Source organism: Zygosaccharomyces rouxii (genome assembly GCF_000026365.1).
Source record: "Zygosaccharomyces rouxii strain CBS732 chromosome D complete sequence".
Classification (NCBI taxonomy): domain Eukaryota; kingdom Fungi; phylum Ascomycota; class Saccharomycetes; order Saccharomycetales; family Saccharomycetaceae; genus Zygosaccharomyces; species Zygosaccharomyces rouxii.
The window spans coordinates 1,479,773-1,495,707 of NC_012993.1; the positions used below are offsets into that span (position 1 = coordinate 1,479,773).

At 40.4% G+C, this 15,935-nt stretch overlaps 6 protein-coding genes across 6 annotated transcripts; 3 read left to right on the forward strand and 3 right to left on the reverse strand.

The window, feature by feature from the left end:
- Positions 1 to 85: 85 nt before the first annotated feature.
- Positions 86 to 1,273, forward strand: ZYRO0D17842g (zinc-binding alcohol dehydrogenase family protein; the record flags this gene model as incomplete). Its single annotated transcript, XM_002497160.1, has 1 exon — positions 86 to 1,273. The coding sequence occupies one exon, from the start codon at positions 86 to 88 to the stop codon at positions 1,271 to 1,273; it is 1,188 nt and encodes a 395-aa protein (XP_002497205.1).
- A 265-nt stretch (positions 1,274 to 1,538) lies between these two features.
- On the forward strand, positions 1,539 to 3,275 carry ZYRO0D17864g (uncharacterized protein; the record flags this gene model as incomplete). The annotated part of the gene is made up of 1 exon (XM_002497161.1): positions 1,539 to 3,275. One exon carries the CDS (start codon positions 1,539 to 1,541, stop codon positions 3,273 to 3,275), a length of 1,737 nt encoding a protein of 578 aa, XP_002497206.1.
- A 3,466-nt stretch (positions 3,276 to 6,741) lies between these two features.
- ZYRO0D17908g (uncharacterized protein) lies at positions 6,742 to 8,298 on the forward strand (the record flags this gene model as incomplete). Its single annotated transcript, XM_002497162.1, has 1 exon — positions 6,742 to 8,298. The coding sequence occupies one exon, from the start codon at positions 6,742 to 6,744 to the stop codon at positions 8,296 to 8,298; it is 1,557 nt and encodes a 518-aa protein (XP_002497207.1).
- A 34-nt stretch (positions 8,299 to 8,332) lies between these two features.
- ZYRO0D17930g (uncharacterized protein) lies at positions 8,333 to 9,040 on the reverse strand (the record flags this gene model as incomplete). Its single annotated transcript, XM_002497163.1, has 1 exon — positions 8,333 to 9,040. One exon carries the CDS (start codon positions 9,038 to 9,040, stop codon positions 8,333 to 8,335), a length of 708 nt encoding a protein of 235 aa, XP_002497208.1.
- A 1,162-nt stretch (positions 9,041 to 10,202) lies between these two features.
- ZYRO0D17952g (amino acid permease) lies at positions 10,203 to 11,960 on the reverse strand (the record flags this gene model as incomplete). Its single annotated transcript, XM_002497164.1, has 1 exon — positions 10,203 to 11,960. The coding sequence occupies one exon, from the start codon at positions 11,958 to 11,960 to the stop codon at positions 10,203 to 10,205; it is 1,758 nt and encodes a 585-aa protein (XP_002497209.1).
- A 722-nt stretch (positions 11,961 to 12,682) lies between these two features.
- ZYRO0D17974g (OPT family oligopeptide transporter) lies at positions 12,683 to 15,013 on the reverse strand (the record flags this gene model as incomplete). Its single annotated transcript, XM_002497165.1, has 1 exon — positions 12,683 to 15,013. One exon carries the CDS (start codon positions 15,011 to 15,013, stop codon positions 12,683 to 12,685), a length of 2,331 nt encoding a protein of 776 aa, XP_002497210.1.
- Between the last annotated feature and the right edge of the window lie 922 nt (positions 15,014 to 15,935).

The window sequence follows — 15,935 nt, forward strand, 5'->3', positions numbered from 1 at the left end:
CTGTATGGTACGGGGATGACTGCTTGGCGATAGATTATTGATATCTGTGTTTTTGGATCGATAGGGGCTCGAGAAAGCGTATGCTATGTTGAAGAGAGGCTATAATTATTCTGAAGTTGTAGTTGAAGAAGGTAGACACATTAAGTTTGCCAAAAGGGAGTTGGGTGCTGTCAATATTCCCATATGTCAAAAAGCACTAGTGGTTGAACATTTTGATAAAGATTTGGCATTTACCACTGACATTTCCGTTGAACAACACCTGGAAGACTATGAAATATTAGTGCAAAATAAATTCGTGGGGTTAAATCATGTTGATTGGAAATCTAAGAAGTACAAATTTAACATATATTCTTTTCCCTGGGTTAACGGTAGGGAATCCAGTGGAGTTGTTGTTAAGAGAGGTTCTCGTGTAGATAAAGATCGTTTCCCATTGGGGGCAGAAGTGTTTTTAGCAAGTACTTCCTACAGAATTTTGAAAACTTCGACATTCCAGGAGTATACTGTTTTCGATTCTAGGCTCGTTTGGCGATTGCCTCACTCTCCAACTGCAAACGGTTCATTAGGTGTCAAGAAATTCGATCTCGATTTTGCAGCTGGTATTGGTGTTGCACTAGTCACTGCAGGATCTGCACTTTCACATTTGGTGGATTTTGCAGATCTGTCGACATTGTCACCTCGTTCTAATCTCATAATTTGGGGTGGAACGTCCTGTGTGGGGATTTATTTGACCCAGTTGGCCAGATCCTCACAAAGGTTCAATAAAATCCTTGTTGTTGCTGCTAAAAGACATGAAAACTATCTAAGGGAATTAGGTGCTACCCATGTAATCGATAGACACTTGACAGAGGGAGAAATCTTGGATCAAGTGAACACGATTTGTCCACAGGGAATTAATCATGGGATTGACGTTGTATCTAAAAAGACTGCAACACACCTAATGAACATCTTACAGCAAGAAGGAAATGGTGAGAAAAAATTGGTATGTGTGGTAGATGCTCCAGAACTACCCACAAAGACCGCCTTTACTAACCGTACAGGCAAATTTATCATCGAGAAAGTCAGTATAAAAAAATTTCATGAAGACCTTGAATACGGAACTACATTCGTTGACTACACTTCAAAACTTTTGGAGAGTGGTCATTTAAAACCGGTACAATCGTTGAAGATTTTCAAGGCTCTAGGTAAATTTGGTCAAAGTATTAGGAATGGGTTATTAGAATTAGAGGAGAAGGGACCAAGTGCAGAAAAATATGTGGCATGTTTAGAAACATGAACCTGCAGTTAAAACCACATGTATGTATCACTTAGTTTAGAAAGAAGGAATATATTCTTGAGATTGAGAACGTCTTTGAAAGACCCGATGGCTCTTGAAATGTGAGCCACATATTAGAGCCACACGATCAATAAAATCAGAAAGCATTTTGATGATGTAATCTCAAGTGAGATAAAAAGACCCCAAGAATTTACCATGGTTCTCCAACTTTGCTCTATTTCTTCTAGGAATCAGGTAAGTTAAGCTAGCAACACGAATCGCCATCATGGTAAGTGAAGAGAAGGTCCAGAAGAAAGGTACTGGTGAAATTAAAGTCCTTGAAAGCAACAGTAGTATTTTCTCAGACTCTAGTGAACAAGTACAAGAAGTTTTCAAGACCGATGTGCCTGAGGATCAAGTTTTAGCCGAAGTCGAAGAAATAATCGTGGAGAATGGACTTGAAGAATATGAAGAATTGTTGACTAGAGGAGCTCTTTTAGCCAACAAACCTGGATTATTGCAAAACGAAGGTTATACTGATGCGGAAAGAAGAGCAATCTCTAGAGAGACAACTCATCCAATTCTTTCTCTGTCACGAGTCATGATAATGGCGGCTATTTGTACTTCCTGCGCAGCATTGAATTTCGGTATGGACGAAAGTGCTATTGGGGGAGCTGTTATGGGATTTACTCAACAATTTAAGATTACAAACATCAATATTCAAGGTTTAACAGTGGCTTCACCTTATTTAACTGCTGCTATCTTTGGTTCTCCCTTAGCAGTTCTTTTCAACAAATATTTTGGTAGAAAATGGGTCGTATTTGTAAGTTGCTTATTCGGAGTTGCTGGATCTTTGATTCAAGCATTTGCCAACCATCTTGGTGTCCTTCTATTTGCTCGCTTACTATTGGGAGTTGGCATGGGCCTTAATTCTGCCGTTGTTCCAATCTATACTGCTGAATGTTCACCCGCTGTTTCAAGAGGAGCTATTCTGATGTTATGGCAAATGTTTATTGCGTTGGGTGTTTGTTTGGGATCTGTATTCAATAGAGCTTTCATAAAAATTCCGGGTTCTGCATCTTGGAGATTGATGATTGGTTCTTCTGTAGTTCCACCATTGGTCACCGGTATTCTCATATATTTTCCACCAGAATCACCTCGTTGGCTATTAATTCACGATAAACCTCGAGAATCGCTATTAGCTCTGCTGAAATTAAGATCCACTCCAGTATCTGGCGCCAAGGATTTCTACGTTCTTTACGAATCGCTAAAGTATGAACGCAAGTTAGACACTCGTCTCTCAGCATGGCAACAGTTTCTCTCAATCTTTACGGATAAAAGAAATAGATTTGCACTTATTGTTTCATTCATTGGCGTCTTAGGTCAACAATATGGTGGTGTTAATATTCTCGTTTCATATACAGCTACCATTTTGACAAAATCTGGTGTAAATCCACTCGATTCCATTGCTGGTTCTATTGGTATCGGGGGTGGATGTTTCCTGTCCACTTTTCTAAGTGCTCAATTGATTGATAGATTTGGAAGAAGAACTATGCTTTTAGTTACTCTACCGGTGGAAGGCGCATGTTTATTCTGGTTAGGCGGTGCCCTAAACATATCTGAAAATAATGCTCGCCTAGCTGTCGCATTGACCGCAATGTACGTTTATGTTTTGTTTTATGGGACCGGTATTGGACCCATTAGTTTTACACTCGTCGCAGAGACGCCTTCCATCTCAGTGAGAGAAGCTCATAGTGCATTTTGTATGGCTCTCAATTGGATACTGGATTTTGTTGTGAGTATGTCATGGCCAAAGATGGATTCTACCATGTCAGATTCTGGTGGATTCTACTTCTACGCTGCTTTCAATCTATTATTGTGGGTAGCCACTTTCTTTTGTATCCCAGAGACTAAAAGATACACATTAGAGCAACTAGATGAAGTCTTCAAATTAGGAGTTGGCCAATTTTTTAGGAAAAAAATTACTTGTTTGCCTCGTAGTTTGAAGCATTGGAGAGAGTAGATTTACGAATTTTTCCTACATAACTGATAAATATTCTTCTGAATTCAGCCGCACATATGCGCAAATCATGTATACGTATACGTCATCTCGGAGTTTTTCACATTCCTAATGAAAGGAAGCGGCGAAGTGAGCGTAAAAGGAAGAAGCACCTTCGACTCAGAAAACAAAGATGGCCTCCGATTATCCTCTGTATATCAAATGAATGTTAAAACCGAATAATCGTTTGTTCATTTCTCCCAAAGGCCAGAAGAGTGTTCAAAACAGCATGCGATAATTACAGTCCTGATTACAGGTACTACAGGTTTACCGCCAAATGGGTCGTGGATTACTATATGAAGGAGAATTACCAAAATTAATGGTACTGTTGGGTCTCAGGAAAAGGAAGACAAGCTGCACAAGTAGTTTGAAATCTCTTTGACATTGAAATTCAAAATGTAAAGGATATATCTGATTCAGAATGTTCAATAATGTCTTCTAGAGAAAGGGCAAGATAATTGACCTTGTGTCAAACGCTGAAAGAGGCAATGATTGTAGAGAGTGAATATTTTTGTATATCACTGGTGATGGTTTAACGGCTATACTTGCTTAGGAAGCTTGATAATCGGCGGGTGACTAACAATTCTAAATCTAAAGCGGAACCCTCTCTACAGATTATTACCTGATAGTCATCGTTATACATTATCATTTCCCTTGTATTCAGATTTTCTCTTTTTTTTATTGTCTCTAAACATCGATTAGAAATGAAGGTGGAACGGATAGAATTGGTCTACTGCAATGTCTTTAAAGTGTACCAGACACCGAAAATTAGGACCTTTAGAATACAGAAGAGCTTGAGATGCAGGATTTAATATGAATCATTCACCTATGAGACATCCACTATAGTCTGTTTTGAAACCACAATGATTAATTCCAAACTTCCTTCAAAAGTACTGCATCTTCATACAAACGGATTTAACATGGGTTAAAGGTTGTCGTCCCCATGTTTATTGTAAATAGGTATTCCTGCCAAAACCCATCAACTGAACTGCAAAGAAAAGCCGTGTTAGTAGACCCGTATCTCAACCGTCAATGCACTTAACCTTTCTCATTGTCTCACGATACATCCCTAAAATTGGCTTAATAATAGCGTATAGATTGCCTCAAAAGCATGTATAAAAAGGCACTCACAATATTGGTCAATAACAGTTATTGAAATAGTTTTGCTTCCCTATGGTGATATATTTCAATTGAAGGAATGAAGGTGTTCGTTACTGGTGCTTCAGGGTTTATTGGTACCGCGGTTGTTTCTGAACTATCCAAAGCCCGTCATCATATTGTTGGTCTAGCGAGGTCAGAAGAATCCGCCAAGAAAATAGAATCATTGGGAACCAGCGTGGAAGTTCTCCGTGGTGGGTAAGAAGACTTGGATAGCTTTAAGAAGGGTGCTAGAGAAGCGGAAGGAATAATTCACCTAGGATTTGTGACTTTCAAAATTACAATGAATGCTGCGAAATTGATCGTGCTGCTACGGAAGCTATGTTAGGATCCATGAGTGGGACTAACAAGCCGTTCGTGTATATGAGTGGTACACCTACGCTACCTGCTGGGAAAATATCTGATGAGACTGTGAACATTAATGAACGTATTCCTAATTTGTAGGACCTCACTGAGGAAATCTCTTTATCCTATAAAGGCAGAGGAGTTAGAGTGGCAAGTATCAGATTACCGCCCACAGTTCATGGGAAGAGAGACAAAGCGTTATCACTTGGATAATGGCAGCTGCCAAGAGGTCTGGGAAGTCAGGCTATCGAACTGACGGTCAAAATGTTTGGCCGGCTGTTGCGGGACTAGATGCGGCCCATTTGTTTAGGCTGGTTCCTGGAAAAGGGCATGCAGGTAGCGTGTACCATGGGGTTGCTGAACAGAGTGTAAAGTCTAAGGATATTGCAAAAACCATTGGTGAAATTCTCCGCCTTCCTGTTGTTTCTATCACAGCTGGAGATGTCCCGGAACACTTTGGATTTTTAGGTGCCATTTTTGCCAAGGACAATCCAGTATCAAGCGAGATTACTCGCAAAGAGCTGGGATGGGAGCCAAGTGGCCTCGGATTACTTGAAGATATTAGGAAAAATTATGGTTAATTTGTGTATTCATTGAAATACAGACCTACGATCCGCGCGGTTCTTGTTAAGGACTAAGGAGTATAGTTAGGTTTGGTTGTTATTCACTTGAAAGGTTTTATGTATTGGCCCATCTTTGGAGCGTTGACAAAAACACTTTGATCTGCATGATTATTTTTCGGACTTTTCAAGACGATGGTGAACGGCTGTAGTTAAGAGAGATAAGCGATTCTCCGATAAGCTTCCCTTATCAATTGAGGCGGACACATAGTGACTGACTCGACCAAACCATGGGTATTTCAACATATTATCTCCAAACATTGAGCACCAGCGCCAATGATTTATTGGAGATTTGCTTAAGCAAGTACGAAGTCTTTGCAAGCAAGATGTCACAATATTACAAGCTCTAACTGAGTCAATAGGACTGCATCCCATATGCAATTATTCAAGGTATTGGGCTATGATGGAGGTGTGCTATTACTAAGGGAGGAATTTAAGGCCGCCGAGAAAATCCTTAAGTGTTACGAATGATCTATCCCGTATGGTATCATAAAGCCGTTACGTTAGTAGTTTGAAGCAGAAATACTTTAGGTTCGTAAAGGTTAATACACGCTTACTAAAGGATGTGGGGATTAGTTTTTGTTTTTATTTCAACCTTGTGCGAGATCTGCATCATGCAAGCTAATAACTTTTTTACCTTTCCAATTTCTTTAACTTGATGATCTATGTCACGTATGCTAGCATGGACCTCCTCCTAGTCTACCGGAAGAATTCCAAGGACTCAACAATACGCTCAATGGATTGAGAATTCAGGATACCATTAGGACCAGTATTATTATCGCGGGCGGAGACCCCAATCAAAATGAAAAATGTAGTACATCAATTTAATTTAGTCCTCGAACGGCACAAACCACAACGCCATTTCCCTGCAAACTTTTCTCGTTCTATAGCTCAATTGCTATCTGTAGGATCCTACCAATAACACATATGTCTAATGTTCAACACAAATGTGGCCGCTCTGTCTTTGAGAAGACTCGACAGTGTTAGATACAACAAGCAACTCTCGAGAACCCACTTTCGATAAGAATGGAAATGAATCAACAGGATGACTGAGAAACCGTCGAAAAGCCCTAGTAGCCCAACTGGATTCCCTCGTTTACAACCTTCAGGTCAGTTTCAATTGTTTTAGTAAAAAAAAAAAAATGGAAAAAAGACAGAGTCTTCTAGGGTCAATTGACAATTAGTTGGTTAAGATAAATAGTTTCTACTTGGCAGCTTATGGGAAATATCGACGAAATGTCGTTTTTGAAGTTGGAATGAGCCCCCTTCATTCGCTTATATTACGGAACAGGTGCTAAGTTTATCAAATGCTTGAAAAGAAGGGTACAGTTGTTTTAGAAAGGCCTGCATCTGGGGAAGATGAGTGTGAATCTGAGGAAATTGACGAAAAGAATGGGAACCTTTCTCGGGAACTCAAACCAAGGGTGGTATCCCTCTTGACGCTGGGGAGTGCTGTTGGCACTGGCCTTATTATTGGCAGTGGATCGGCGTTGGCTAAAGGAGGCCCCATAAGCCTTTTTATAGCGTACCTGTTTACTGGTTCACTGCTGTGCGTGGTCATCTTTTCTTTGAGCGAGATGGCAAGCTTTGCGCCAATGGACAAAGGATTCAGTGGATATCTGAACAGATACGTCGACCCAGCGTTTGGATTCGCAGCTGGTTGGAATTATTTTCTTAAATATGCAATTGTGTTGAGTGCAAATTTAACTGCCTTTGGATTGGTTATAGGATATTGGAGGCCAGACGTAAACGTCGGAGTGTGGGTTACAGTTCTTTATGTGACAGTGTTTTGTGTAAATTTTTTGGCGGTCAAGTATTTTGGAGAGATTGAAGCCTTGCTGACTGTGTTTAAGTTGCTAGTGCTGGTGATCGTTTATATCACTTGCCTAATCATCACTTGCGGCGGAGCCCCGAATCATACTACTACTGGATTTCGTTATTGGCGTGAGAGCGGCGCACTTCCCTATCTAGTTGGAGGCGGCACGGGAAAATTTCTTGGTTGGTGGGCTTGTGTTGTTCAGTCAATATTTGGGTTTATGGGATCTGAAATGATTGGTATAGTTTATGGAGAAACTGCGAACCCGAAAAAGACTATTCCCAAATCCTCTATGAATGTGTTTTTTCGAATTGGATTTCTTTACGTTTTTGGAGTATTCATACTGGGGTTGGCAATATCACCAGTCAATTCAAAATTGGTTCATGCCCATAGCACGGATGCCAATGCTTCTCCGTTTGTGATTGCAATAAGTTCAAGTGGAATCAAAGTTTTGCCCAACTTCGTTAATGCTGCATTATTAGTGTTCATCATCAGCTCTGCAAATACGGATATTTATATATGTTCGAGGCAACTTTATGGATTGGCCAAGGATGGGGCAGCACCCAAAATATTTTTGCTTGTGAACAGGTTCAAGGTTCCCGTAGTTGGGTGTGTCACAGGTTCTTTACTAGGGTTTTTGGCTTATATGAATACGAAGAAATCGGCGGCAACGGTCTTTAGTTACATAACCAGCACAGTTTCGGTATTTGGTATTTTAAATTGGTTCTACATCCTAATAGCTTATATCAACTACGATCGGGCGATAAAGGCAAAAGGAATAAGTATCGATGATATTCCCTTCCGTATGTGGTTTCAGCCATATGCTGCGTACGTGACACTTTTCTTTGTGACGATCATTACTTTTTTTAATGGGTACAACGCCTTCATCATAAAATTTCACTACAAGACTTTCATCACAAGCTATATTGGAGTATTTGCAAATATTTTAATGGTGATAGGATACAAACTATACTTTAAGACAAAATTCGTAAAACCAAGTGAAATCTCCTTTAGAACAAGGAACGAACATGAAGGTGAGGAAGCTTAAACCATTGAATTTTTTCGAATACAACAATAAGAAATCAATCTTTATCTGCTAGAATTTTGCTTCTAATTTCACTTAAAGCCAGCTTTTGTTTTCCATCTTCAAAATTCTCACCGCTCAACCATCTATCAAACGCAGAACGACAGTCAATCCATTCCTTATCTATTATAGAAAACCACTGAGTATCTCTGTTCCTGCCTTTTACAACTTCAGCTTGCCTAAATGTTCCTTCAAACTGGAAACCGAGTCTATATGCAGCTTTTCTTGAAGGCCCATTGTGACTGTTGCACTTCCATTCGTATCTCCTGTACCCCAGGTCCTCAAAAACATACTTCATCAGCAAATAGTGCGCCTCTGTAGCCATCGTGGTTTTCCATAAATGTGGGGAAAACAACACAAAACCAACCTCTACTACACCATTTGCAGGATCACACCTCATCAAACATAATTGACCAACAGCACGTCCTTTTTCTTTGTTTATAATGGCAAAGTGAGCATCATCACTCACACTGAGTTTATCAACTAATGCCCTATAGTCGTCTAGCCTATCAAAGGGACCAATTGGAATATAAGTCCAAAATTCGTCACCCGCCTCCTTAAATGACTCGAACAAATCTTTTGCATGCTTCTCACCATTCAGAGGCTCAAGAGTACACAGGTTTCCCTGTAGCACGATTTTTGAAGGACGTGGTCTAGTGGTCCAGTTTTGTACAACAGTTCCTAAGGTTTGAGTCATATTCGTCATGATGAAAGATCTTAAAAACTGACACTGACGAACTAAAAGTGTATGCGCTTCAGAAAGCCCTTATTTGAAAATCGACTTCCCAACGAATCATGTCCATAGCGACGTTCGTTGTATATGTACTTATATTCGTTGATTATCACGGTTTTTTCTTTTTTTTTTTTTTTATGAAGAGCCACAATAGATTGCCGGAAATTAGTCACATTGACAGGTATCCTTGAGAATGTTCTCGTATTACTTGTTGTCAATTAATATGGGCTTCTGTACAATGTATGCCCATGTAGATGTAGTCCTGGAAGTGTAAAATATCATCCACTTTAAGCGCTTGCCGTCAACGATTTATGCAAAATAAGATAACCGACTCAGGTACTAGTGAAGACGCCCTATTAAAAATCAATTGATGAGTCTATAAGAAGAAACTTCTTAGAAGGCTGACTTAATAAACTCCAAATTTAAGCCCGTCAATCATTGTGAATTATTTAAAAATTGAAAACTTCTTACAGTCTTATATTGAGTCTCTATAATTTCGAAATGTACCACTGAAGTAGACATTTTGAGAAATAAAGGTGAGAGAAGATCTTATAACAACTGCTTGAAAAAATGGTGAGGTCACTTTAGATTAGTATATTATTTTGTAGCACTGCAGCAAAAATCATCGTTGCTCGCTAGAACGTTCCGCCGATAGTTTCGTGATTCATTCATTGACCCTTTTACGGCATGGATAAACATAACCTCAAAATATCAATACCATAGAAAATAAGCCTACTTACGACATCAACAGCCCCGTATTCCCAAATAATTGGCATTTTCAATATTCATGTAACGGTTTCCTTGCTACCCCTGCACCCTACGGCAGTACAATTGTTGTAGCAATAGCGATTCAAAGCATCCGAATATGTTTCTAAATTCTATCTCGAAAATTGTTGCACAAACGTGAAGATAGCCGTTTACGATTCCATAACTGCCAAGTGAGTCCACATATCGGCATTGTTGAATCCTCGGAAAAGATTTACGTTGACGAAGATCATCGTAACTCATTTCAAAACTCCGATAATCAGCTGACATCGCCAATTCTTTCATGCTGATTCACGTAATGAAAGACAACTGGGATATATCCGCAACATGCATATATCAATATTCATTCAAATAGGAATTGAAAGGGTTCTCAACACAAAAACCGGTAAATCTTGTAGTAAAATGGCTTTGTAGCTGCGTAAATTTTTTCCTCCTCTCTTTGCTCTTTGAATAGCTCAATGTTTTCCACAGAACAGCCGGTGTCAAGATCGATGTCGCTCCTTTTAATATACCAATGAGTCCAATCTTTCCGATAAATCCTATGAAGCACATAAACGGAAATCATGATTGGGATACTTAAACAGTACTCAAAAAAGCCCTCTGCAGTGCTCTTTTCACCCACAGGAGACGCAGAAACGTAAATTTCACCTGCAATCAGTAAAATATTCAGTATACATCCCAATATTCCACCATAAACACCTAACATAGACTTATAAGCAATCTGGTCGGTAGACCTTCCCTGATATTTTAGAGCCATTCTGAATCTAATTTGCGAATAGCAGATACAGAACCATGTGAAAAAGGATGAAATAGAACACAGAGCAAAAAGCCACGTAAATACCTTACTCTCTTCACTGGAAGCGACCAAAAAGCCTAACAAACCAAATATCCCAGAAATTGCAATACCTACAAGAGGCCTACCTCTTCTATCAATGTAGCCACATATCTTTGGTAATTGTCCAGAAGCCCCTAACGCCTGAATAACTCTGGAAGCAGCGTAAACGCACGAGTTGCACACTGATACCACTGCTATCAATATAACAACATTCATGAAATCCGATACTTTCTTACCCATAGAACCAGTGTTGCTCAATGCAATAACAAAAGGAGATGCTGTCACATCCTCATCAGAGCGACCATTCAGCAGCCTATCATCGGTGTACGGCACCAGACAACCAATAATTACAACAGTTGTAATATAAAAAATTGCAATCCTCCAAAATGTTCCTTTAGCCGCGCGTGAAATCGCTGAAACGCTTTTTGATTCTTTACTAGTCAAAAGAACAAGCTCACTACCTCCAAATGAAAATGCTGCGGAAACGAAGGTATTGCATAAATTCTTAAAGACGGGGTTATTGAATGAACCGGGGTCGTGCCAGTATTTCGTCCCGATATACCCCTTCGAATCGGGACCACCTCCTGCAATCAAAATGATTCCTATTATAATGAAAATAATAATGGCCAGGATTTTAATTACTGACAAAACAAATTCCACTTCTGCAAATCCTCTTACACCAAAGAGATTGAGAGTCATAATGAAAACATAGAAGATTGCCACCCAAACGGCGGGATTAGTGGTCTGATCCCAGTAAGATATCGTTAAAGAGCAACCAATGAGCTCGCTAGGAAAAGAAATCAACCACGAGAGTGCATAGTTCGTGGCCACCGTAAACCCAATCGATTGGTCTATAAACCTGCTTACGTGTGTAGCGTAAGATCCCGAGACAGGGAACTGACAGGAAAGCTCTGCAGCACTTTGAACAACACAAAAGATCGAGGTTCCAACTAATAAAAACCCTATGAGAAGAGCACCTGGCCCACATGCCAATGAGTAACCTAGTCCGATAAAGAGACCAGTACCCAAAGTACCTCCAATGGCAATCATGGTCAGGTGCCTCTGGCTCAGTACTTTTTCGTACGGCTGAGAAGCTAGTTTCAATTGTATCTTCTCCTTCTCTGACAGGCCATCAAATCCACTGTCTTCATCGATAGGTGCCAGTTCACTTTGTTTAAAGGAGTCCTTTAACCTTTTTAATGGCGAAGAGAAATCGTCTTGCTGCGACTCTATTTGCGTCAATGTATTGGTCGTCTGTAATTTACCATTCTTATCATCATCACCGTAGTCCATCCTGCATGTGCAAGGGCGTTCATCCTTTTGACTAGTTTCGGTCCCTTGGCTCTCTTTTTCCTTTACAACTTTTATAGTCCTTATCTATTAGGTAGATCTAGAAAATTTCTCTGGTTCTTTTTAGTGTGGCCTTCTCCGCCACAGCAAGTGACTATCTTCTGCTACTCGCCATATGCCTTATTATGAGACGGCATCCTATTGTGCAGCTACGGCTCCATTTTTTGTTTCTCCACAGGTTTGAACTATACAGCCATTCCAATTTATCAGTTAGTGAAAGGAGTCAAAAATTAAAACATCAGACGACAAGACATAGTAAAGCGAAGGAAAGAAAACTTTTTACGTCCTCCCTATATTGGGGAGAATTTAAGGTTTCTGTAAGAATTTCCTGTAACAGTGCAGTATATCTGATGTCACTTTCGATGCATTGACAAATAGCATTTTTTCTGGAGAAAAGCTTGTTACATAACTGAATCCTTCAACAAAGAAGGCACATGTTTGAAAATTTCTATTTGAAATATGTCAACCCAGCAATAAGAATGACTGAACAATAGTAACCCAGGTGATTTACGCTGTGGGGTACGACAAAAACACAAAAAGTCCGAGAAGAAACAGAGCTCGAAAAGCATCTATGGATAAAGGGAAAGTGATAGTTTTGAGATTTATATACATAAAAAAAAGTGAAAAGTCTGGGGAGGGAACGGAGGCTTGCAAATCGAATTTAATCAGGAACTACCCAGGGCAAAACAACGTTCCACGCTGACTGCATTATTGCCCCACCAATTAGGCATCTTAATGGGCTTGTGAGAGGAAAAGATAATAAATATCAGTAAAACAGCAAGGTTGTAACCTGTATCGAAGGCAGCAGCCGTAAGGTAGTTGTAGTTTCTCCAAAATTTGGGTTTGTGATTGTACAGGTAGTACATTGAGAAAGTTCCTACCACGAACTGTGTTGCGTAACCCGTTGAGAGGTTGCCGTAAAAAGTGGACATCGTAGAACAAAAGATTGTCACATTCCACAGATTGAATTTTCGACGAGGGAACAATTTGTATAGGGCATAGATTAAAAATGGAGCAAAAAAGCCAACTAGAAGCCCAAATGGAATTATCTTATTGTGGCCACTGGAGAAAAATCTAGTTGGACCCAGCAAGACGTAGAGAACAGCATTGGTATTGTAAGAGGTTAGGGATTGTCCAGTCCATTGATGTAAAGGGTCTTTGGCAGTCCCACGCAAGTAATCCATTTTCGTGTCTAACACCCAGCGAACTGTACCATAGTTCATAGGAACACCTATCAGTTGGCCCAACACTTGAGATAAAAACACGGCCTTGGGAGGAATATGCATGTAGTGACCAATTTTTTGATCTTGCAACATGTATTGCGCCCTGTACCACAAGTCTCCGGAGAGTGCACCGTAAGTAGATGCGCTGGCGGGATGCTTGTGAGTACTTAGGTTTTGCACCATGACTCCGTACAGAAGTTCGTCAAAGGTCCCAATTGCCAGCTGGAAATTTGATATAGCATACAAATAGGCAAGTGGAATGATAATTATGAAACTCACCCCCACCGCAACGAAATATGTCCACCAAGGTATAAACATTGTATTTGTTGCGAAAATTGTAACAAATACTACCAATGTGATCAGAAACAGGAGCGCAAACCACCACACGGGCACCTCTTCGTAATTTGACTGAATTTTGTTGAGTCTGTCATTGTATAACAAATTAATATTCTTGTTGTGGAATAGTCTCTGCTTAAGCTTCTTGAAATTTTTAGCTATGTCCTTTCTACCAAATAGCAGCATCCATGAGATTGCAGAAGTAAAAGCAGCATAATCGAAAAACATGTTCCAAGCCTTTTGTGCTCCTATGTAGATTGGACCATGCAACTGATATGCCTTCTCGTTGAAGGACACCTTACCGTTCTTGCTGGCCCCCTCATCGTAGATGATCAAAGACGAAGAAGGGTATACAGTACCATTTCTCGTAAGCAGTTTGTTCGACATCAGACCCTTCTTATAAGACGACATATTCCCCCATTTCGCCGCTGGAATAAGCACCCAACAGGAAAAGAAAAATGCTGCAAATTGAACGCAAGTTGTCCAGTACGGGGACAGCATAACAGAGGACGTAATATTCGCCCAGTCCAACGAATGGTTCAAGAACCCCATACCGCCCATTCCACCACCAATGAAGTTGGCAGTGTAGTTGTTAGGTGCCACCCAACAGAGGAACGACAAAGATGAAAGCATGGGGAAGACGTACTCGGGGAAAAACTCCCAAACTGTCATTCCTATAATCAACATGAAAAATACTTTCATCTTCCGAGATGACTGCCTCTGGTGGTTGGGAAGATCTGCTTTCTTCATCGAGTTGAACAGATTGGTTTGCATCAACGCCCTGGGCCAAACAAACTGTGGATCATAAATAAGAAAATTACGAGCAATGTAACTCATGGCGTAACCGGAAAAATTAATGCACCACATGAAGAAAATGGCCACTGCCGGATTAACCTTTGTCTTGTAATAAACCTCAGCTAATGAAACTGGCGTAGTTCCTTGATTCCCAGTAGCACCAGACGCAGCCGCTAGTGTAATCAGCACGTTTTCCTTTATGGACCACGGTCCTGGATTCAAACTAAACTTGTACTTCCCGATTCCTATTTGTTTGCTCGGCAGTATCTTTGCTAGCCATTTACCGACCCAGTAAGAGCATATCTGAACAAAAAAAATTGAATATGCCGCCGAGGTTGTACGGTACGAGTTCATCGTATCCAGAAACGCACCTGGCAATATGAAAATAATTGACAATATCACCATTCTGAAGGTAAAACAAGGCTCCTGCGGATCGTCTTCCAGAGTAACAACTCCTTTTACAATGCTTGGAATATCCTTGAGGTCATCCGGCAACTCTTTTTCGGTCGTGTCCTCATCATTTTCTGAGGCCTTCGACACGGTGATATCAACAACATCTTTCTTTGAAGATTGAAGTGAATCTGTCTCTATTTGAACTTCCTCGCTAACATAGCTGGGTTTAGTTTCATCCACTGCCATCATGCGAAATAGGTTCTAATAAACGTGTATAGCTTGTTCATCCTCTACTCGACACATTCCAAACCACATATTCTAAGCCTCCACACCCACTTTTATATTTGTATTTGACATTTGGCAGCATAGAATTTCTGCGATCTGTTCGCTGTCAAGTCTGGAGCCCTTGCAATTGGGACTTGATTACTATGGCGGTAAAGCTAACTGTGGTTCGAAGACATTAAAGAGTGACACATTTTCGACACAACAGAGTGTCTTAGTCAAAAATGTGTCACTTTTATTTTGAACGAAAGCATTAAACGGCTTGTGGTGACTGTTGCCATTGACAAGTTAATGTTTTATGCGAGGGAGAACTATGGCGCATCTCAAAGACACGGCGAGATCGAAAACGTCCTCGTGAGATGATGAGAGATGCACCGAATTGTTGCAGCTGACTCATATCGCAAGGTAACTTCTGACTTTGGACCTCGAGGAATCGTCATACACACAGATCGTTTCTCTGACAGCTTGTGGAGTGACCGCTACTCTCTCACCTCTCATTCATGAGTACTACAGAAAGTATTGGCAATTTTCAGATATATGAGTAAATGCCATTTCAAAGTAAAACGACATGATCGCCAGGTATACTGCTTTTCTCTCGTTAAAGCACCGAGCAAGAACAAATCAAAAGAGTGGCAAGAAAACTCCTAATAACTATTTTTTTTTTTCTTCAAATCAGACTGACTTGGATGAGTGAGTGCATGTAAGATAAGGCCAGGACCTCACATTCGCACTCAGGCAAGCGAGCAAAATTCGGCATCAGAGTCCTTACGATAACAACATGTTCTATATCGTTCAAAGTCTACAAATTTATACGGGCTAGTCGGATACCGTTCAGCAGGGTGGGTTATTTACTAGAACGCACAATTGCAGCTCAAACGCACAATTGAAG